The 13,024-nt window shown below is 41.4% G+C and overlaps 2 protein-coding genes across 2 annotated transcripts; both read right to left on the reverse strand.

The window, feature by feature from the left end:
• Nucleotides 1–826: 826 nt before the first annotated feature.
• faxca (failed axon connections homolog, metaxin like GST domain containing a) lies at nucleotides 827–6,443 on the reverse strand. The gene is made up of 6 exons (XM_029497144.1): nucleotides 6,131–6,443; nucleotides 3,732–3,867; nucleotides 3,178–3,374; nucleotides 2,768–2,985; nucleotides 2,003–2,119; nucleotides 827–1,679 (listed from the first exon to the last, which is right to left on the reverse strand). Exons 1-6 carry the CDS (start codon nucleotides 6,388–6,390, stop codon nucleotides 1,375–1,377), a joined length of 1,233 nt encoding a protein of 410 aa, XP_029353004.1. The 5' UTR covers nucleotides 6,391–6,443; the 3' UTR covers nucleotides 827–1,374.
• A 2,358-nt stretch (nucleotides 6,444–8,801) lies between these two features.
• Nucleotides 8,802–12,919, reverse strand: ccnc (cyclin C). Its single transcript, XM_029496279.1, has 12 exons — nucleotides 12,789–12,919; nucleotides 12,320–12,426; nucleotides 12,082–12,166; nucleotides 11,507–11,576; nucleotides 11,337–11,388; nucleotides 11,154–11,209; nucleotides 10,387–10,422; nucleotides 10,206–10,297; nucleotides 9,971–10,038; nucleotides 9,758–9,837; nucleotides 9,421–9,539; nucleotides 8,802–8,969 (listed from the first exon to the last, which is right to left on the reverse strand). Exons 1-12 carry the CDS (start codon nucleotides 12,818–12,820, stop codon nucleotides 8,915–8,917), a joined length of 852 nt encoding a protein of 283 aa, XP_029352139.1. The 5' UTR covers nucleotides 12,821–12,919; the 3' UTR covers nucleotides 8,802–8,914.
• Between the last annotated feature and the right edge of the window lie 105 nt (nucleotides 12,920–13,024).

Consider the following 13,024-nt stretch of genomic DNA (forward strand, 5'->3'; position numbering starts at 1 on the left):
TTCACCGTCTTTGTGTGGCTGATTTGACTTCAGAGGCACCAGGAAAAAAAAGAAAAAAGTTTCACAAAATGAAACTTAAAGAGGCCAGCAAAGAATTGTAGATGACAATATCCATATGAAGTGTAAAGGTAAGTTTTTTTTGTTTGTTTGTTTGTTTTTTTTTTTTGGGCACGAGCCAGCCATGCACTTTCATTGAGATTATATATCTATATTTTATCTATTTCTACATGATTGTTTGACTCGCTGTTAATGCTTGAACGCATGTAAAATGTCTATCTGACCAAAGGTTATTGTCCTCAATGACAATGCTAACAACTCAGGAGGCTAAAAATGCGCGTTGTCACATTGTCATCCTGATGTTGGACAAAATGAAAATCATTTGGCAAAATACGTGTCTCATTCAGACGAAAGAGACTTCAAAGTGCTTATGGCAGAACGCAGTTTACCATCCATTGTCCTCCATTAAATTTTACTGCACTATTTAAATATGGGCAGCGGGCATGACTCCCAGCTTTGGCGAAAGACACGCAGAGGAGGTCATAGTGTTCTTCATACAGACCCTTGAACAGCAGATTGGGGATTCATGGCGACTACTACGAGACAGCTTGGCCACTTGTGTCCAACATATTCAGGATTTTATAGAAGAAACACCAAAATATTTTTACACCATATGACAGAAGGGATGACTTTATGTCTGCAGGCTATCTATACTATTTATACTCACGTAGAATCAAATATTCTATCTATTGAATCTGAGAATCAGATCCATCTATATATTTACACTGAACTGTATTCATTCACACAAATCTTGTACAGTTTCTCTACGTGTCAATGTCATATCAATACAAGGCGTTTAAGGGTTCAGTTGAAAACGCACAAGGCTGGGTGGTGCAGGTTGCTACGAGGGGAAAGCAGGGATCTCACGCACACGTAGTTGCCAAGGTTGCGGCAACAGGTAGGTGATAGGTAGAAGGTTGTGACAGCAGTTGATGTCCACCATGTGGAGTTTCTCAGCAGCAGCGTCATTTACTCCTGATTTTCATGCTTTTAATTGGAACTTTTCGGTTTTTTTTCCCTCTTTCTCTCCTTCTCCTTTTTCTGCTGCCAATTTTTTCCTCTCTCATTATTATTATTATTTTTTTTTAAATCTACGCCTCACTGCCTTTGCTTCTTCAGCAATCATTCATCCACCACAGTGCACCAGTTGCACCTCATCGCCCTACACTTCTCCACCAGCACAGGCAACAACAGACATACTCCCTAGTTAGTTCCTGAAGTAGGAATCAGGAGAGGTAGGGAGCATGTGTGCAGGTGGGATGCAGCACCCTCCTGTGGTCTGTGCATTTGTAGTGTGTCCTGTAAGTGTACACTTTGTCAACACTTCAGCTGGTCTATTTCAGAGCACTCTGTGTCCATGTCGGAGTCGTACAGCGAGTGGCCTGTAGGGTCGCTGTCAGGTGATGGTGGGTCCTGTGGTGTGTGAGTATGCGGGGTGCCTGTGTGTGTATTGTCCTGGAAAGTGTCTGTGCGAGAGTAAAGACCCAGATCAGGGAGTTTGGACGGTGAGTCGCTGCCTTCTGAGATGTCCTTGTAGCAGAAGTCCTCCAGGTCCACGAACCACTCGGGCCAGAATCGCCGGCGGATACGCTCACAGTACATGGCCAAGTTGATCAGCTCGCCTGGGGTTTTAAATATTAAACATTCCATCTTATAAAAGGGGAAAATGTTCTCATTTTCTTTGTCTACTGTCTGTCTGTGATACTAAATGGAATATTTGGATATTTTTCTCTTTTCTGACATTTTATAGAGCTTAAAAATAATCAGTTAACCAGCCCAATGGACTATAGATGAATCAACAATGAAAGTAGCCTTTAGCTTGAGGCATAATTAACTCTAATGGCTGTGAAGAAAGGAGGAAAAAGCCCTCTGCATATCACAGCTTTCTGTAAATAAACCCAAAAGCCTGCATGCAATGATCCCTCCTCCAATTTGATTTAGTCACCTTTAATTAGCTGTTCTGGGCGTGTTCCGGGAAGCGTCCACATAGCAGGAGCCAGGTGACTGAACACTGCAGCATCTACTGTTGAAAGTTTAGAGCCCATGAGATACTTCTTATCACCTAAAACAGCACAGAGAAAAAAATATGTCAGGTAAAAATAGAATCGTTGTGTAAGAATGCTCTGCCTCCAGCTGTCGGGAAGATTTCATGTGACTGGACTCATGAAAGTCAAAAATGTGTGGACTGCAGACTTGCTTGACCAAAACTGATACGGGATGTTGACTGACTGGGAGCTTGAAACAGAAAACAGGTGGACCTGACTGCTCTCTTTTATAAATATCTGGATTTTTCTAGATATTTCTCTCCTCTGAATAGATTTCTCTTTCTTTTTGAAATCTCACAACATAAAGTAATGGGCTGTAGTATTAAATATCACCACAGGAGGTCAGTGTGTAGCTGTCCTGCTCTGCCTTGTATATACACTTCTTGCAAGTGTGAAGAGATTACAAAAATTGTCACAAAGTTTCCCAAATACAAAGTCTAAAGTATCTTTTTGACATCTAAGTGGACTATGTACTGTAAATCCAACTACTGAATACCTGCATATATGGTCAAGTCTAAGATGGCTGAGTTGTTTGAGTTAACTTGTGCTCTTATTTTCAGAGCTGCACTCAAAGCCTCTGCTCCCCCAGTGAGACACAATAAAATTCACAAATACAAAGAGTGTAAATTCCTCAGTAAATAAAAAAAAAAAACTCGGTTTGTCACCTAGCAGTGTGGCCAGGGTGCGCATGTCCTTCTCCATCAGAGCGTAAACCTCCTCCTTGGAAAACCGCCCAATCCCGTGCCCGTACATCTCCCTCTTAACAATCCCGCCGGTCAGGTGACTCAGGATCCACTTGAGCAGGTCGCTCATCGGACCGCTCACGGACAGCATCTTCTGCGTCTCCTCCAGGTTGTCCACCCACTGACAGTAAGCAATAGTCCTGTCACACATATATACATACATTTGTAAGTAATGGATGTGTCATGCTTGCTTCAAAATTTTCCATAAAATAAGAAGGGAAAAAAACTGTACATATGAATACAGTAAAATAAGAGGAAAAAAATTGCACACTATTAATCAATATACAGCAATGGCACCAGTACAAAACAAAATAACACTGCTGGTCCCTCACCAGTAGAAATGTTCCTCGACCATTTTCGTGATGGCGCGGGACATGGCCCTCTCTTGCGGTGTCAGGCTCTTGTTAAGGCTCACACCCAGCCGCTCTTCCAGGAAGTCGATGATGAATTCTGTGCCACACACCTGCTCCTTGTTGTACTCGATCCATGGCATCTTTCCTTGTGGTGAAAGCTTCCCATCAAAGTAGTTCTGCAGGGAAAAGGGGTTCAGAAAAAGCAGAGGGGGAGAACAACGTGATAAAGAAGACAAGAAAAAAAGGTGTAACCTAAAATGGAATAGAAGAAATGGTTGGTGATAAGTATTAGGTGAATTAAATTGTAATTGGATGAAGAGAAAGCATTTAATGGAAATTTTAATTATCCCTTGCACAACAGCAGACAGCGGAGAATCTGTTTGACAATAATTAACCACAGCAAAAATAATTACAGCAAAAGAAGAAACAACTGATTTTTCCACCACACACACACAAAAAAATGCACTTAAAGCTCAATTCTGGACATCTACTTGTAGAGAGTTGAAGTAGTAGTGTTTAATCAAATGCTTTACCTGGTAGGGAAGGTCAACCATGCGGAGGTAGGTCTCCAACTTAAGGCAGAAAGGCGACAGGGATGGGGCGCCAGTTTTGGGCCTTGAAAACTGGTGGAGTATGATGGCATCTTTAGAGTCCAGCTCTTCTTCCTTTCTGTGTGGAAGAAAGCATGACAAGGCTGCACGTCAAGTAGTAGGAAAGGCTTGTGAAGACAAACTGTGTGTAACTGTGTGTGTATATACTTGCATGGGTAATGTAGGAGAGACATAGCTGTGTTCACAGTCACGTTATGCTTAATTTACAGTTAGTTCACACTGTGTTAACCATTCAACGTTAGGCTTTGATGTTATAGTCGGGGTTCCAATTGATCTTGAGGGTATGCTTTTATTAAAGTAACTCTGGACTACCAGCAATAGCAGGCACTTCACTGACCTGTCGCCAGAAAATTATCTGATTCATTGCATGAGAATTGTTTGTGATGGTTTAATTATTTTGTGTGATTTTGTGTTTTTCATAATCACGTTTTCAGTTATTTCACTTCTCGTGTTCACATGTCGAATATTCCAATAATAAATTGGTGTTTAATCAAATTAACTCTGATGTAGTATTCCATTATTGGTGTACTGGTTGTGCGGGACTTAATTGGAAATTAAAGCAAAGCACATACACATTTCAATTAAGATGATTTTTTCCTCTCAGCTGCACAGTTTAGGTAAGTTTCCAGGGCATGAATGGAAGCACAAAAACAAGTCTATGTGTATGGACTTGGACTGTTACCTCTGTGGGAGCCATTTTTAAACCACGATAGTGGGGACATTGCAGCATTGTGAGGACATTATGGTCTTTATCACTTCTCAGACGTGTAACCTTAAATGTAAAACATTAAGGTTGGAAATAGGAATTCACGCATTTGTGAAGGTTAAACAAGAGCCCAAACAAGTGTAAACAGACAAGCATTTGTGTGTCTGTGTGGGTATAGGCTATCAGAAGATAACTCAAGTGGTTGGGATTGATTGAATAAATCAAATGATCTGCATCAAATGCTCTCTGAGTGGCCCCTGGGCTGTTTGTCCTGGCTGAACGCACATTGCTCTGTCACAATAACAGATAAGCTCTTATGAAAGATTACTATGTATTCATAAAAATAATATCGGAGATACAAAGCTACTTAAAGGTCCAAGCACGAGACCAGCAATGGCAACAAATTCACGTGGGCACAATGCAGAATTATAGGGAGCTGTCCTCTGTGAGCGGTGCTGAACCGTGGAAAAAAAAAAAAAACACAAGCCGAGAGCAGAGGAGCTGTCTGTTCTGCTGTGGTGCTGAAGTGCCCGCTCACTCTAACGAAGGCACGTTTAATGGGATCATGTCAAGAATGCGTTGCTCTTTGATACAAAGGAAAGTGCATGCTGGCTTTATACACGGAGAGAGAGACAGCTGCAATGTTTCACTGCACAAACAACAGCCAGGTGGATTCTGCATCAACAGCGGCTGTGTACTCCAGAATGTCGCTGCTTGTCAGTAAATGCAAACATTTACATTCTGACAAATAAGAGTTTTGAGTGCATTAAAGCGGTTCCAAGTTGTTTGCCCTTCCTATGACTTGTGTTGTGATTTCAAGCGTCCTTCTAGACTGTGTTGTTGTAGCCGCGGGCCTGGACTGCAGGTAACCCGAGACTCTGAATAACCCCCATCCCCGACAAAGAAAAGTCAATAATAATGAATGAAAGTAGGATTATAACTGTCACATTATCTTTTGCTTTACAACTTCCACCTCCGGATGTGGCGTTTGGCTGTTTACATTAGAGGCTGTAAAAGGATTTTCCTTCATAACTGCAGTGCTTTGCTCTGAGGTCTAACGCCGGACATGTTTATGAAAGCTGAATTGGGAAGGGGCGGGGGGGTCAGAATAGAGCAACAAAAGGTGAAGCTACATACACATCATGTCGCCTTGTCCTTGAAACACAGACAAATGAAAGTGACCTGCTGTCATAGTCTGCAATGTAACAGGCCTTCGGGCTAGGAGAACAACCTCTCAAACAAACAACACGGGATGTGAGTCGTTGCCATGATTAGAAGTGTTTTTGATTGGCTGACTCCAGAATAACAGACACTGCAGGGTGTCACTCGCGCCATTAATTCATCAAAATAAGCCAAAAAGACGGAAACCTCCTGATGTGTATGTTTGTGAGGAGGAAGATGGCTGGGGGAGTATGCGTGGGGTGGGGGCTTCGTTACATCATAGCCCACCCACTCACGATTCCTTATTTTCCCCTGTCTGCGCTCTCACCCTCCCAACCTGACGAGATTAAGTAACACCAAACCCCTGAGAAAATACAGCTGACCTGGGAGATCCGGACTGATCCACAGAGCCCGCCCTGGCCCAGGAGCCCTGCAGCTTCTGTGTTATTAGTACCTGATGGCCAGCAGTTCGTGCAGCAAATAAGCCGCGGCAGCCAGCAGAGCGCCCCCGGTCAAATACAGCGTCTTCCGCCACCACGAGTCCGAGCCCAAAGCTGACATGATCCCGCCGTAGTCCTGCAGTGGGTAGGCGATGATGTACCCATAAAACGAGAGCTGCTCATCAGAGCCCAGCAGGCCGGAGGAGAAGCTCTGGTTCTGGCCAAGATCAACCACACACGACCGCGTCCAGGCGTACCCGACGCGCCAGTACATGCTCTCCGTCTCCGGCCACTTTCCGCCTCACTCCGGCAGCTCGGGGCTTCAGCGGAGGCTTCATGGGTGCCGGGGGCTGCGGCTGGAGGGCGACTCACGGAGCAGTGGCCGACTGGACACAAGCGTCCCGCCCGGGGCTTGTCCCCGCTGCGGGGTCGACATCCTCCGCAGCCAGCTCGGAGCTCCCTGGTTGTGGCCTCCCCCGATGTCACTATCAAGTCAGACAAAAGAAACAACACAGCGTCCGGTTACACCTTACAAAATAAAAGAGGCTGCAAGGAGAGTGTTTTTGAAACATTCTTGGGCAAATGCCAAAACAAACACAAGCAGATAAATACGAAAGGGAATATTATTTGTTTTCCACATAGACACACACGGCCCAGACTGCACAGGGGAATAGCTGTAGCTGAAGTTATAGTTTGGAGATAAGGAAAGGGATGAGAGCTTATCGAAGCAAATAAGGATTTCTTTGCACAAACTAGCGCAGTAATTGCAAGCTTACATTGGTACATGTTGTTGAAATTGTCGCATTCCATCTAATGTAAACGGTCACATATTTTATTTTGACGGAGACATGCCGTGGTTTGGAGTACTCTTTCCGCTGCTCTCTGCAGGCTTCATGCAGCCAGTTCCAATGGTACAAAGTCCTAGAGGCAACTACTCTTAAATATATCTAATGAGAATTTCCGAACATGAACCATAAACAAGGACCAGTGTGTGGTTGATTTGTTCATCTGTTCCTTCTCACCTTAGCTGTCTGTAATTGAAAGTAAAGACATTATGGCAGTGTGTGTATATATATATATATACACACAGACAGACTTTGAGTGACTTTTGCAACATGCTAGAATATTCCCCTAAACTCCCAAGAGATTGTGTCAATGCCGCATAACAGCTTGAATAAAAGTCCAATGACCCCCTTTCTTTTTCACTTTATACATTTTATTACCGTAATTGATCCTCCAAAGCAAAACAAAAAAAAAAAAAAAACACATTTTCAAGTAAATACATTTTGGATTTTTTTTTTTGTTTTGTTTTGTTTTGTTTAACATCAGTATTTGTAGGAAAATTCACATAATGTGGAACCTTTCTATTTCCAGGCCCATTTATGTAACAGATGGAGCTTGTCAAACGGTATGAAAATGCCAGAAAAGGGCCAGATGGAACCTGAATTCTCTTCTTTCTGCTCTCTGGGTAGAGGAAACGTGGGGTGGCCTTAAACAAGATGTTTTTGTCCTAGTGAAAGTGGCATCCCTGTAAGGGACAAACCATGGGGGGCGGGGGGGGGGCAAATCTAATTACTACAAACACATTTACCCCTAAAATACATTTTACAATTTACCTGAACAGGACAATGTGCAATTATGAAGGGTATTCTCTGTAACCAGCAGCTTTTATTTTATAAGGCTTTCAAGCACCTTGTTTGACTACGACCACACACAGCTCCCACCGTATTACATCACAAAAATATAGGCATCTACAGGTATATGCATACATATATCGTCACAAATCAATGATTAAATAGATGACAGACAGCAAATAGAAATAAGAATGTACAATACAAATTAAAAAACGAAAGTTGAATCAAAAACCGCTTTACACAAGACATTATTCTACAACTAAATCAGGATAAATGAACAAATAATCACAATAAAAAGAATAAAACTTTGCAGCAGGCAAACTAATCATTACAGTGAAACCAACAGGGGCTTTTTCATCTGAAGCCAAAATACGAAGCTAAACTCCTTTAACAAGCAAAAATGGGAACGATAATAAGTGAATAGAATTATATGGATATTTACAACAGACAGGAGGGAATGGCAGGAAGGAGGCATAGTTGTCATGATTCATAAGAGTAAATTCAAAGACCTAATTTTTTACCTTAAAGAGGAGCCTCTCCTTGATCTTATCCCACCAGGGTTCATGATTAACCATCAAAGGACAGGAGTATCCAATCAATTCACAGTTGTAGTCGGTGCTAACAAGTCAGATCCGCTCTTTAAAACTCAAGATCAAATTATTTAACAGAGAGGACCACTGTACTATATAGTCCCTGAGGAATGAAACCCCCCCAGGCTGGCTGCTCACATGATGTACACATACAGACTCTCATGCATACACAGTACTTGTGATCAAGTTTTCTTGATTCCCATAGAGGTTTGCATCCAATGACGCGCTCCTCCAGGCTTTTCAAGGATGTCAGGATCATCACAATGATAATCACTCAGTTTACCCAACATTTCCCCGCCCCAGGATGTTCCTCAGTTTTAGTCCATTTCAAGTCAAGAGGCCTCATCCAGATAACCAAGCTGCTGCCAGCGTTTCTATGGCTGCTTGTTCGTTCCATAACCCACATTAATCAGAAGGGGGAGAGTGAAGACATGGGTCTCTGAGTTTGTTCAGCTGAGTGCTTTTCCAAGCTGACATAGCAAAGTTTGTGCTGTGCGATTTTTTTTTTTTTTCCCAAAAAGGTACACTCTTCGTTACATCAACATTATGGATTTCCATGGAAACAGACGCCACACTAAGACTGGCTGTAGGAGTTGCTTTGGTTCCCGTTGGAGCTCTGGTCGCTCTCACTAGAGACAGATCGGTGAGAAAGATGTAAACTGTCATATTGGAAACGCCTGCTCTTTTTCAAACGAAGTGAAGTTAACTAAAATTTGGAGGAAATATAACTTCAGAAACATTTATTCAATAAGTACAAAAAGCACTGATCGACAGGTATTAAACTGTTTAGAACTGACTTCTTGCACATTTGGCTTCAAAGCCATTTAAAAGGCATGAGCATATTACCATTGGACAGTGCAGCGCACAGTTTGCACAGAGTATTTCTTAGGCAAAGGAAAACGCACTGTAAGTCCTGACTCAGCATGACACCAGGAAAATGCAAGGTTATGCTGTTTGAAATTGCTCCTTTGTAATCACTGTATTTTACTGTTTGTACTATTTGTTTAAACAATGAATTAACATATATATGTACTGATTACAACACTCGGGTTGTCATATGGAAACAAATCTAAGATTTACCTATTAGGAGGAGGTTTGGGCTTAGGCATCTTGTTTAGCACAGCAGCTATCTCCTTCCTGTCATCGAAGTTTTTCCACTGGTCGTAGAGCTTTAGGATGACACGAATAATCTCCAGGATCTTAACAGGAAACACACAGAAACACAAGTTAATCATAGCTGACATCCCATGAAAATAAATAGCGCATCAGTGTGAACAAACCAAGGGAACAAGGAGATGACTTTTGCTGCCTTTAAAATTTAAGCAGCAGAACATATATTTAAAGGACATGAGTAGCTTTGATTAAAAATGGTCTTCCTCCTCAAAAAAATGCTAGCGGCAACTTTAATAAGTCTTACTTTATCCATGTCAACGGAGAGCTCTGCAAACCACTGCCTGGCATCTTTCTGTTGCACCACACAGGCAACATGTAGACAGGCTGTAGGCAGAAAAGAGAAAAACTGATAATGTTGCCGTCTAATAAAGCTTTTCATACATCAGTAAATACACTATATGCATATAAAAATACACTATATAGCAGCAATGACAAAATGCAGAGTGACAGCTCTTACCCAGAGCAATCATGAAGGGAGGGTAGAGCAGGCACAAATCTGTCCTGTATGTGTCATTCACTATTCGCCTGGTACAAGCACATGACAGCAGTGATTGAGGCCAGCAACAAAAAAAATAAAAAAAAAAATAAAACACACAGACACAAAAAAAAGCACAAAATCAAGTGTTGTTTTTTTCCTTATACAAATTTCTATCACATAAACAACAAAAACCATTCCACATGTAGTATCATACCAAGCCAGAGGCAGCAGCATGTCCTCCTGCCCCATGTCCTGCACATACTGCAATAGTGGTCTGTAGGGGTGGTACACAATGAGGCAGCAGTCCTGAAATATTGCATACATCACTGATAAGTCACACAGGCACTCAATCAACCCTAAGACAGAAATGAAGATATAGATCTTTTTCTACTCACCATCAACTCCAAAAGGTAGAACTCACATTCCAATATCTGTAAAAGCACAAATTAAATTGTCAGAGCAGTTAAGTGAATTTTGTAATACCTTTGTCCATGCATGCACTGTTGCATTTGACAGCTCATATAAGCAACCTCGCTCCCAATGCTACATCATAGGACAGATTAACATTTGTAAACATTTATACAATCACTGTTGTTGTTGTTAACTACTGCAAAAACTGTAGCTTTTCTCCTTGACACTGATTTCGCCACATGTCACCATCACTCAAATTTATGAAGCGTGGAGAGGGAAATTAAAATTTAGGAGGTGCAGTCCCTTGCTAACTTGTTTTATACTATGTGAGCCGCTCCCTCCTTTTATCACTGCATGGTGGCAGACTATAAATAATAATTAACACAATCCTCTGGACAGGCCAAGTGTTCAGGACAGCCAAGGTGACGTCCTGACAATTCAGTGGAGACACTTGCTAGCACAGCAGCAGAGTTTTTAAATCATATAACCACAAAAATTTGTAGCAGAATCTCAAATTTTGATAGACAATGTGTCAACACTGTATTGCTATTTTGTAATGTAGCACAGCAGTGAATATCTTTTCAGTAGAAGCAGGAAAAAACAACTAGCATATATGCCATTGTGCTAATGTCAGGGCTTTCACTCGTGAGTTACGGACAGTTTATTTTAGTAATAAAAGTAAATCCATCTGTATAAAAACAACTAAATACCAAAAATGTAAACTTCTGTGGCTTTTAGATGTTTTACTCACATGATTCATTCTATAAGGGAACTCTTTTGGGAAGGCATAGGAGAACCTTGTTTTCACTGTTGTAGAGTAAAAAAAAAAAAACAAAAAAAAACAAAAAAACATGTTATTGCAGTAGACAGCACACTTTGACATGAAGTGGCAGTGACATATATATTAAAAAATATATTAATAGTTGTAACTTACACACAGATGTTGCAGCAGAGATCAGCCTGGTATTTGATACAACTCCAAATTCCTGAAAGGACCATAAACAATGAATATTAATAGCAGAAAACGATACACGTGTACTTTGTCCATCTCACCATTTCCCATGGCTCATACGTTCTATTCCTGCTAAAAACAGACTTCCATACCTCAACTTTGGAGGCCAGGAAAACACAAGTCGGAGCCATGAGCACTGGGTCTATACTTTTCAGTGAATACCTGTAAATAATTAGGAAGAAATAGTTACCAAATTTTAAAACTTTAAAAGTGAAAAGAAAACACTTCAAAGCTATCAAGACCCTCAGAGCCGAATGGGGAAATTACCGACTATTGTGCCCACTAGCTTTTAATCATCGTGATGTGTAAAAATATTGTGGCTAATGCCTCTGTGCATTATGATATTCTTTAACTGATATATTGATGTAGCTGACTGAGCAGGACAAGTACAGATATAGTTAGAACCGTTAACTGTAGTTTGGATCTAAATAAGTGACCCTGTATACCAAGTCAGTGGATCCTTATTGATGCTATCTTTGTGATTTTCTGCTGTGTCATAACAAAACGTATATATGGATGTAAATAAAGACGTTGTCATTTATTGTTGAGGTAATGTCCACGCAATGTTGTTTGCCCCAAAGTGACAACATTAAACTATGCAACCTAAACTTATAATCTACGAGATTTAGACATGAATTGCTATATCTAAGTGCCACCTGCTCCTCACCTGGCATAGAAGCGTTTGAAGTAGACAGTTGCGGTTGCAATGACCTGTTGTCGCAGCTTCAGGTGTTCCCCTAAAGCTTGGATCACTGACGGAAGAGATAAAGACAAATTATACAGTTCTACTGTTTTCAAATACAATCTCATGGACACCGGATGGACAGAAGAGGTTCTGTGGTTCGATGTAAATAATGAACAGGTATTTAGCTGAAAGCAGACAAAACAGACACTATTATAAATACCATTGGCAAAGAAGATCTGCAGCTTCCAGTACTCCTCCTCTGTGAGAAACTTCAGGTCCTTCTGTCGCTCTTTCATCAGGTCCTGTTTGTCCAGGACCCACTGAAGACTTTACACATAAAATGCACACCATCATTCAAATATAATCACACACTTGGACTGGTTTGTCAAACTGTGAGCAAGCAAGCTAGCAGGTAGCGCAACATTATTTACTCCACACAGCGAATACGTTACCGTCGTGGAGCAAGGAAACTACAAAAACAAAGAAGGCACAATTGTACATTTTAAAACCAACACGTGTGTAAACGCGTTCCCTGTCTGTTTGTGTATGTCAGTATCGATGTATTTAGAAATAATAAGAGTTACAGATGGACAGCTAGCGATCCCACACAGACACCGCTAGGCCTCACAACAAAGACGGCGATTTACAAAACAAAGACTTAACATGTACAATTTTTCGTAAAAACTCACTAGTGGGAACTTTGCCAGAAGTTTCCCGCCATGTCGCAGAAAGTTGAGGTAGAGAAAAACACTTAAAATGTATTTTTCTTTCCGACAAATAAGTGAACACCGAAGGGAAAGTAGTTACGCTAAGCAGACACTGGAGTAACACTGAAAACTCGCCGGCAGCCCCCGATGAAAGGTTCCGGGATTTTATTTCCGCCTTCGAAGCCTCAACACAAATCTTTCACCCAATGCTTATAAAG

This window comes from Echeneis naucrates, chromosome 24 (assembly GCF_900963305.1).
Source record: "Echeneis naucrates chromosome 24, fEcheNa1.1, whole genome shotgun sequence".
NCBI classification, from domain to species: Eukaryota; Metazoa; Chordata; class Actinopteri; order Carangiformes; family Echeneidae; genus Echeneis; species Echeneis naucrates.

Excerpts from the sequence above, each read along its gene's own strand:
- ccnc (XM_029496279.1), bottom strand. The coding sequence starts at position 12,820 with ATGGCGGGAAACTTCTGGCAAAGTTCCCACTA. Across the intron at positions 11,210-11,336 it reads CTCTGCTGCAACATCTGTGT|TGAAAACAAGGTTCTCCTAT; the intron begins GTAAGTTACAAC and ends ACTCTACAACAG. Across the intron at positions 10,039-10,205 it reads ATGCTGCTGCCTCTGGCTTG|GCGAATAGTGAATGACACAT; the intron begins GTATGATACTAC and ends TGCTTGTACCAG.
- faxca (XM_029497144.1), bottom strand. The coding sequence starts at position 6,390 with ATGTACTGGCGCGTCGGGTACGCCTGGACGCGGTCGTGTGTGGTTGAT. Across the intron at positions 3,868-6,130 it reads CACGAACTGCTGGCCATCAG|AAAGGAAGAAGAGCTGGACT; the intron begins GTACTAATAACA and ends TCTTCCACACAG. Across the intron at positions 3,375-3,731 it reads TGGTTGACCTTCCCTACCAG|AACTACTTTGATGGGAAGCT; the intron begins GTAAAGCATTTG and ends TTTTCCCTGCAG.